At 37.7% G+C, this 10,295-nt stretch overlaps 1 protein-coding gene across 1 annotated transcript; it reads left to right on the top strand.

Moving 5' to 3' along the window:
- The first annotated feature begins 401 nt into the window (after positions 1–401).
- Positions 402–10,029, top strand: oat (ornithine aminotransferase). Its single transcript, XM_062442776.1, has 10 exons — positions 402–550; positions 3,509–3,740; positions 3,915–4,139; positions 4,243–4,338; positions 4,611–4,738; positions 5,500–5,622; positions 7,315–7,443; positions 7,605–7,718; positions 7,950–8,094; positions 8,589–10,029. Exons 2-10 carry the CDS (start codon positions 3,527–3,529, stop codon positions 8,747–8,749), a joined length of 1,335 nt encoding a protein of 444 aa, XP_062298760.1. The 5' UTR covers positions 402–550; positions 3,509–3,526; the 3' UTR covers positions 8,750–10,029.
- Positions 10,030–10,295: the final 266 nt, after the last annotated feature.

The raw sequence follows: 10,295 nt of genomic DNA, 5'->3' as shown, positions 1-10,295 counted from the left end.
GGTTGCAAAAGTTTTATTCCTAGGATGGCGAAGTCATGACCCGCCGTACTCTGCTTCTGATTGGCTCACCCTTATATACTTACCCTAAAATTTAACCAATCTCGCTCCTCATGCGTAAAACGTAACCGCGAAGGCAACGAGTACTAGCCAATCAGAGGCAGAGAAGGGCGGGTCATGACTTCGCCTTCCTAGGATATAAATTAGGATTACTTTATTGTTGTGATTTGGCGCACCAGAGATATCTGATTTGGGTCATGTTACGCACTTCAGAAGACGACTGTGCAGTGTTAGAGAGAAGGCTTGGGTGCAATGTTTAAGCTATGGGGAAACAACGTGGGAGCAGACATCGATCAAACACCTGCAATCGTCTGAAAAATTGCAACATGGAGGAGGCGTGTCCTCTCTGACGCACACACGCAGGAAACCAGCCGCCACGCCTGCTGCCTATCTGACACATCAAATACGCACCGGATCCTTGCTCCTTAAACATCGGACAGCACCGGTATCACCTACGTCTCAAGAGGTTTTCACCACACTTCACTTCTTTCTGGTAATGTCCCACTTTCCTTTATGTCTCTTCTCTCCTTTTCGTAAAGTTTTGCGCGATAAGTAGCTGATAGTTGTTGTTTTTTTAAAGAAAAGAAAAACCTGACAGAAAGGAGCTGCTAATGATAAGCTAGCCGGCGGGTACCAACTAAAAGAAGCGAGGTATTACATCGATTGGGTAAGAAGAGCTAAGCTCGTGCTGGTGATAGGATATTATGACAATTAACTAGCAAACTACTCCGTATTAGATGTCCATGTGTTGGATAATAGGAGATAGTTTAGGAGAGGTGCTTGGCAGTGCGCATCATCTGATAGAAACTCATACTTTGGGGCTTTATTTAGCTCCTGGCTGCAGTGTAGGGGGGTGTGCCATGGAGGCAGCTCCCCACCAACCTATCATCTCTCAGGGGCAAGTTTAATGGTGACAATGAGTGACAAGTCAGTGGCTCATGACACACTGTCCTTGATGTAACCCAGTCCAGGTGCTCTCTGTTTGCCTTGTGTGTTCATTTACTGACCAAGATTATTGATTATTTCCAACCAAGTACTGGATATCTCATCTTCTTTTCCATTTATCAAGCTTGGTCAATATATTTGAAAAACTGCTATACTTTTCATTTTGTAAACAATGTCATGTTTTTGTTATTGGGTAGTAAGTGTTATTTCCTAATTGCTTATGCCTTATACAGTATGGAAAATTGCTTTTTTCCCCTCAGACTTTGCTTTTGTGACCCATATCCAGCTTGCATGTTTTCATTTCACATTAAGTCAACATATGAGTCAAAATTAACATATAAAAAAATCATACAAAAGTGACCCACAGAAGATTAAGAAGTTAGTAGTTTTTTGTTTTTGTTTGTTACGATTATACTGCATACCACTTTCATGAATCAGCCCCCTCCTATCTGCTGAGTCATAAGTTGTTTTTTCTGACTTCTTGTTATGTATGTGCCACTGCCCTAGTCGCAAAAGCTAAATAATAACACATTTCTATACATTTTAGACATAAGGAATTAGGAAATAACACTTACTAGTAGGGCTGGACATTTGGGGCCGATGCTGATACCGATATTAGGGAGTAAAAACTGATTTGATTATTATTGATTATATTGGTCGATAATCCTATATTTACAGAATATATACAAATTCCTTTGTTTTTGCAATGAGCCCTTTAATGCACAATAACAATTGTGACAAAGATATGTAATGTAATTCAAAATATTTGAAAGCTTAATAATAGACTTATTTGTATACAATTACTGCAGTGCACTGAAACAGAAAACTTCACTGGGAATTTAATAATTATAAATTACTATAAATAAAAACAGAACAAAAAACCCATATGTACATATATTTAAACTTGAATTAAGAAAAAGGATCAAATATACATACATGCATACTTGCATACATAATGTAGACAGATGCTGGAGGTGGAACTAGTTTGAACTACTTCATACACTGTTAGCTAGTTTAGTCCAGTGGTTTGCAACCTGGGGGTGGGGCCCCGCCAAAGGGTCAACAGATAAATATGAGGGGTCATGAGATGATGAATGGGGGAGGAAAGAAGAAAATAGTTCTAATACACAAATCTCTTTTTTAGTATTTGGAATTTTTCTCTGATCTTTGATTTTTGGTGAAATATTGGATCATTTGATCATTCATTGAAATGAAACCATGTGGGAAGTTCAGAGGGAAAAATCACTATTTGGTGAAGCTGTTAACAACTCGTAGACATCTGAAATGTGACCCAGATTACACACTGCTTTTTGTAAGATGCCAAAAACCGAAGCGGTTGGAAACCACTGGTTTAATCTTTACCAATGTGTTGTATTTTAAAAGCTTCTTATGTTACCCATTGTGTCAAATCTTCATCTGAAAAGTAACTAAAGTTGTCAAATAAATGTAGTGGATGAAAAAGTACATAATTTCCTTCTGAAAAGTAGTGGAGTGGAAGTTTTGAAGTAGCATACAATGGAAATACTTTAGTAAAGTACAAGTACCTCAAAATTGTGTTTGTAGTAAATGTACTTAGTTACTTTCCACCACTGGCAATAGATTCTGTAAATTATTAGCAGGACCAAGAAAAGTAGTATATGTTACACTAGTGAGTCTATTATTGCAACCAGATAGAACAGTCTGGAACATCACAGATGAGTTGCTATGCTGCTGTGGGATTATCTTTTGTTAACCCCCACCCAGCCAAGGTCTGCTCATCTATTGTGTGGAGTGTTGGAGAGTGAAAGGGAAGCGATGTTCAGCAGACCTGTAAAGCCTGCAGGCTCTGTGGAATCACACATAGCAGCGTACTAGTTTATGAGGCTTGAACTTTGTAGCTATAGTGAGGTTTTTTTCTTTTTTTTAGGGGTATTTCTTTGTTTTATATTGTGGTATGTTGGGCTAACAGCATCCCTGTAAATCAAAAGAACAGGATTTTTTTTTTTTAAAGGTTCAATAGTTACTTTGTTCTTCTTGTCATGGTAGTATATCTTTCACATGTTGATTACTTTGGCCTGAGGATCAATCCTGTAGAAGAAGAGAAAAAACAACAAAAAATAGCAGATCTTTTGGTCAAGTAAAACAGGTTCAATAAGACTTATACAAATTACAAACTGACAAAACAGACTTGAACAAACAATCTTACAAACAGACCTATAGAAACTTTAAAAACCCCTCTCAGTCTGTTATTGCCCCAGAGATCCTGGAAAACAGTTGCAAAAAGGTGCAGCAGTGTAGAAATGTGAAATTATATAAGTTGTCTAATATAAGTTTGTCTTGTTGTTGCAGCCAAACTTAATTCAAAGAACTAATTTCACTGTAAGAAAATTTAAATGTAAAAATGTGCCAGGTCTAAATGTAAAGGGGGTGGTAATTTGGATATAACCCTAATATATATATTTTTGGTCTTTGGAACTTGATTGTTACTATCAGAATTACTCATTTTGTGTGTCTTCGTGCCATACAGTCGTAACAACGTACAACTATGAAAGGAATGATTCTCCAGCTCAGCCGCAATCTGAGGTGTGCTACTCCTCTTCTCCATCGTGGCATCCACTCTGGCACCCGCCCTGCCTCCACCGCCGCCTCCAAACTGAGTACCGATCGCCAGCTCACCTCCGAGGAAATCTACGCCCGTGAGGACAAGTATGGAGCGCACAACTACCATCCCCTGCCTGTGGCATTGGAAAGGGGGGAGGGTGAGTTCAAAGTGTCAAATGACTACTAAAAATAATATTCTGGTTAACAGATATGTATTACATGTGCTATTTTCCCCTTTAATCTCCATTCATTTCTTTGAAAATGTAACAATAAACTCATGAATTATTACCAACACTTTTTAAGAACTTGGTTTCTGTCTTTCTTTACTCCAGGCATCTATGTGTGGGACGTGGAAGGTAACCGGTATTATGACTTTCTGAGCGCTTACAGTGCAGTAAACCAGGGCCACTGTCATCCTAAAATCTTAGCTGCGCTCAACGCCCAGGCCTCCAAACTCACCCTGACTTCCAGAGCATTCTACAATGATGTGCTGGGAGCTTATGAGGAGTACATCACCAGGCTGTTTGGCTATGACAAAGTTTTACCCATGAACACAGGTAAGGAAAACACCTGATGAAAACAGTATGAAACGTCTTCAGAGGTTATCATTAGAATAAATGTTGACATGTATGTTTTTTTGTTTGTTTTGTTTGTAACAAGGTGTTGAAGGTGGTGAGACTGCCTGCAAGCTTGCCCGTAAGTGGGCTTACAATGTAAAGGGTGTTCCCAAAAACAAAGCCAAAATCATTTTTGCAGGTAAGTCTCCTTTGTAATGTTTAAAAGACTACGACAGATTTTTGGAGTTTGCCCCATTTGTCATCTTGAAATGTCCCCTCTCCATGGCATTTCAATAACTTGCATGCATTGCCAATCCTCTTTTACTAATGTAGGATAAGGTGACCAATGGGCCAAACTCCAGTTAAGTTCTTCTTACACAATAAGTCACAGGTTTCCTTTGTTGTATGTTGTGTAAGGATATAAACTGAAACCAATATAATCAATGTACAACATTTACTCTTGTTGATTAGATGGTAACTTCTGGGGCCGCACTATGGCAGCCATCTCCAGCTCCACTGACCCCAGTAGTTATGAAGGTTTTGGTCCCTTCATGCCGGGCTTCGAGCTTGTCCCATACAACAATATTCCTGCACTGGAGGTACAGTTTTTTGATTCTAACTTTAAGACATATGTTATCATCTTTGTTTTCAGTTTTTTCAGTTGTCCAAACAGCTTGTTTACAAGTGTCTTGTAAAATGTCAAAATTATATGGAGATGTTTATGTTTCAGTCCCTAAATCTGCCAGACTTTAGGATTATTTTATACAGCGACATGCTGTTTGTGAATGCACTCCAGGTACTAATTTTAGTCTCATCAAGATTTGTGGTTGACTTTATTACTGGGGTTGTAGAGAAACACGTCAGCAGCAGCTAAAGCTCATCATACTTAACATTCTGTTTTAATGTGCTGGTAGAAGGATCCAGCATGCAGGACCTCAGAGTCTGCTGTTAAATTACATTGTAATCATAACAATGTTTTTCCTGGCAAGATTAACTTGGAGGACAAACAAAAATGCATCAGCTGTGATGGAGGATACAGTTTAAGTATTTTGCACCCAGTCACGTAGTTGAAGAGATTTTAACAATTGTTTAACAACATTGTGTTCTTAGTGTTCTTAAGTTTGAACATTGTGTTTATTTTGTAACATCCTCCTATCTGAGTTGACAGCCTTATGTTCTATGTAAAGAGAGGCCTGAATAACTGACTGCAGATTAATGTGTCTGCTGATACTGTAAGGTTATCTTGGAAACTTTTCTGTGTAAACACAAGAACCTAATGATTGACTGAAGCATCGACTGGGTTATCTTGGATATAGATAAAAATGTCTGACTGGTATTTATTTTTCCTTATTTGCTCCAGAAAGCCCTTCAAGACCCAAATGTTGCAGCATTCATGGTGGAGCCCATCCAGGGGGAGGCTGGTGTGGTGGTCCCTGACCAGGGTTACCTGACCAAAGTCAGAGAACTTTGCACCAAATACAATGTGAGTTTTGACAAATACACAAAGTAAGAAATATCATGTATAGGCTTGGTATTTATTTTTTACCTTCCTGACATTTCTCTGAGATATACAGTCTTTGGTGGTATGGCACTAAAAGTCATTGTAGCAGGTATGGCATTGTCTAGCCTAAAATGCTGTGCAACTAATATGCAGTTAGCTTACTTAGACAAGTCTTGCTGGGTTTAAATACCTATGGCCCAAAGAATAATAAATAAATAGGAAATAGGTGGCCTTCTTCTGTAGACGCTTGTCCTCCACTGAAACTTGTTGCTGGTGGCAGGCTGATAGTTGAATAGTTGAATAAAATCATATGGCTAATAAACTTCTTTTATAGTTGGCAGGAGTCATCTCAAGATATAAATGTGGCATTTGGGATTAAACCCAAAATACTCCCAGACAGGGACAGAGGCATTTTTGTTGTTGTTGTTGTTGTTGTTTTTTTACTAGTCTTGTAACATGATGGTCCCACCTGTACAGACTGACCTCTGGTGGTGTATGCTGTGCACTGCAATACATCGCCTCAATACAGCATCTCTGTCAGTTTAATAGTTTTTTTGAAAATCATGCCTTTGGGATTTCTAAGTACCCTGGTATACTGTAATAGCATACCGCCCAAGCCTTATCATGAATGACTCTGATTGTTCTGACTAGGTGAAAACACAGTTACTGGTTATCTTCTAACTGAAGTATAGGCTGCTTTGTAATAAAAGATTGTATTTGGCATCATTTTCACTAACCAACATTTCTGACATTTTTTCCATGCTGTTTTCTGGGTGTAAAGACATGAATGTAGAAGTAGAATTCAAATAGCCAGCAGCTTAAGTAAAACAAGTAAAGTGTGCTTTTAGGGTTGTGTGAGAAGAAACATAGAAAGTGTAGTGAGACTACACTGAATTTAAAACTGCCATGCGTCAACACCAAAGTGCAGTGAGATAACACTGCAACAATTTGAAAATAATTGAAAATCCCAGTATGGGGCTGCACAACAGATCAATCTCAAAACAAACCATTGTTCTACTATCTATGTCTATCTATGCTGCTCGGAGTACAAATGTACCTTCCACATGTGCATGGCTCTTTTTAGCCCTAAACAGTATGTATTTTAATGTTACTAAGCAGTGCAAAAAATTATTACACAGAACACAGTTTATTTGTAGCTATTTAAGTTTTCTTATCTAGTAGGAAGGGTTATAAAAAAGCATTGTTGATGATCTGTGCTATAAAAAAGGATAGTGTTAAAGTTAACCACTTTTTACTCAATTTGTCCACGCTGAACTTTAAGCATACACTCTTTATGAGAATGAATTGTAGTTTAATTCATATGTGGTGAACTGTTGTTCTGGTCATGTATGTAAAAAAATTGGTAAATTGGTTTTCATCTTTTACTTATCAAGGCTAGTTTGACTGAGAAATGGCACTCTCTTTTTTTGAAAATATCTGACTTATTTTCTTGCTGGTAGATCTCTCCTCCAACAAGACTGAGCATGACCATGTTTACGGACAAAAAGCACAGTAATTAACTTGGCACAGCTGTGTATGTGTGGCAGCTCACCTGAATTTTGAATATGATTCTAGAGGCCATAAAAAACTTTGAGCTGTAGTGGTGACTTTAGTTAAACCAATATGTTTCAGGGATATTGAGATTACTACTGCAAATTTTTTTTTTTTTTGTAGGTGTTGTGGATTGCTGATGAGGTGCAGACAGGTTTGGCAAGGACTGGCCGGCGGCTGGCTGTGGACCATGAGAATGCACGTCCAGATGTGGTGATTCTGGGCAAGGCTCTTTCTGGAGGAGTTTATCCTGTAAGCAATTTTTTTTTATAATCTACTCTCACTTCATATCAGATTATAGATTTGTTTTGTAAACTTCATGGACTTTTGTTCAGTTTTGTTGTGCAGGAAAATTGATCATAGTAGTTATACAACCTTTATCTTCTGTTTAAACTGTCATTTGTGTGTCTCAGGTATCTGCAGTTCTGTGTGATGATGAGGTAATGCTGACCATTAAACCTGGGGAACACGGGTCCACATATGGAGGTAACCCAGTGGCCTGTCGGGTTGCTATCGCTGCACTGCAGGTCAGCATTTTTGTGTTTGTTTACCCTTTTAAGAACTCATTACTTTTATCTTGTTTTTTTTTTAAATTGAGAGAACTTTAAGTTTGATAAGCAACACAACATTAACATTAAATTGCCCAAAAGCATCTTACAGCTCCCTACAAGGACAATTTCACATCAGAAGAAAAATATGCATGTTACTTTAGTCAAAAATGTCATATATTCTCTTAAAAAACCCTGTTCATATTGCAGGTGTTGGAGGATGAGAAGCTGGCAGAGAATGCTGAAAGAATGGGGCAGCTGCTGCGAAGCGAGCTGAGAAAGCTGCCCAAAGACATTGTGACCACAGTGAGAGGGAAAGGCCTCCTCAACGCAGTCGTCATCAAAGAGACCAAAGGTACAGTGTTGTGCTAAAACAGCAGACCTGTTTGTGAAACTATAAAGCTTCAATCTGGGTCAATTTTTATTTTACCCAAGTGCATTCATCAGGGTACAAAATAAATCTAAGTCTACATTAATCCACCCTAAAACACACAATTTAATTATTTCACCCAGTTAAGTCAGTATCAGATGACCCATTTCTGTGCTGGAATATCTTACTTGTATTTTATTATGCCTTTTTTTTTTTTTTTTTTAGACAGAATTGTTTCATTTGCATTTAAATCAGTGACTGGAACATTTCCCAGGAGCCAAGGTTTTATTTCTAGATAACATCACTAGTCTGTCTCTGTGCTATTCAGTTTAAGGACAGACCGGTTTGGGAGGGGATTTTTCCTTTTATGGTGGCGTCACAATGATTTGCTTGTTCTACATATGCTATAAGATTCTTTTTAAGACGAATGAAGAGTAATAAAATAAAATCTGACATATACTAACATAATCTCTCCCCAGGCTACGATGCCTGGAAGGTGTGCTTGCGTCTTCGTGACAATGGACTGCTGGCCAAACCCACCCATGGTGACATCATCCGCCTGGCCCCTCCCCTCGTCATCAACGAGGACGAGCTGCACGAATGCGTTGATATCATCCAGAGAACCATCATGTCCTTCTAAACTACAATTCAACAGTTCAGCAACACACAGATTACCTTCAACTGCTAATCCACATTAGCTGGAGTTTATGGCCTATCAAAACATCACTCTAAATATGTATTAGTTGTTTCTATTTTACTTTTATTTTTTCAATCTTTGAAAGGGGGGGACATTACTGTAGAAATACAGTATACAGAGACTGTATGGAGAGTGCTTCTGTGAGGCTACATTTAACAATTTTGTACTGCTGTAAAGGAAAAGATTCTGTTAGACTGCCTCAGGAAAGACTGCAACTACAGTAGAGGTTTATTTTAAGTGTTCTAAATTTGTATTGTACGATTAATTGCATAATTCATCTTTTTAGATGATTTTCTGAGTGGTTAATTTAAGTTTTCAGTGGTAATGAGTGATGTAAATAATGAACGTGCTGTCTTTAATGAAACCCTTTTTAATTTAAAAAAAGGATGAATGGTTTTACCGGTGAAGGGTTTAGTCTGAGTTAACCAAGGCTTTGTTTTGTTGATCTCAACAGAGGCATAAGCTTTTAAATCTGACTTGACTATTGTACAAGACTAAGGGACATCCAACTTGCTGTCTACAGTACTCAATGTAACGGTTTCTGAGTATCGTATAGTTTATAGTTTATATACATTTTAATAGACAGCAAAGCCTGCTAAGCTACTGATGCCTACTAAGATAAACCTTATGAATCCTGTAAAATCTGGTCTTGTTACACAAAAATGTTACACAGCAGCTAGTCTGGATATATTTAAATCTCAAGAGCAGACTTGGCACACAGTCTTGAAATGTATATGAAGTTCCAGGTCTTGAAATTGTTTTTGTTAAAAAAAAGGGGGGAAAAAAGCAATTATAATTGCACTTTCTATCAAAAGTTCAAGTAGCATTCATTATGATTACAGATATGACCATATGTTGTTTTGGCTTCCTCATTTTCATTTCACATAAGTTACATGTTTTTCTGTGGAAGAAATATGTTCTGGAAACTGATAAAATTAAACAAATAAGTCTTTGCTCTTCATACTCAATAATTTGGCATATATGATTCCTGCAAGAACATACTGGGTAAAAAATTAATGAATGTTTGGGGGAATCCTGCTGGTAGCAAAGGCTGTTTGGTTTGAAGTATTTACAGTATCTGTACATTGTTTTATTGAGCTTTCTGATGAATGTTTTATCTATTATAAAACAATGTAAACTGTGTCTTTTCAAAGGCAATATCATCTTTATGTTGTTACATAATACATTGTTCTTCAAATAAATTATTGCAGCAACAAAAGAGATACGCTGTTTTGTTTTTTTTCAAAACCAAACATGCTGTTCTTGAAATTTCAGGAGGCAGGTTCACTGAGGAATTCAGATAAGATCAAAATCAGAACAGGTCTGTAAACCTGCTTTTCTTGGGACATGAAGGATGTTAACTGAGTAAAACCAAGAATGGGTCTTTTTGCACCAGACTCTCACATTTAAGGGATGAAACAAGTTGCAAAAAATGCCTTTGTTTTCCTTTACATCATTTACAGAGCAAAGCATACAGATAATGTCCTAT

The sequence above is a fragment of the Scomber scombrus genome, chromosome 21 (assembly GCF_963691925.1).
Source record: "Scomber scombrus chromosome 21, fScoSco1.1, whole genome shotgun sequence".
Classification (NCBI taxonomy): domain Eukaryota; kingdom Metazoa; phylum Chordata; class Actinopteri; order Scombriformes; family Scombridae; genus Scomber; species Scomber scombrus.
Note: the sequence above shows the minus strand (reverse complement) of the source record. Positions and strands in the feature narration are given on the sequence as shown.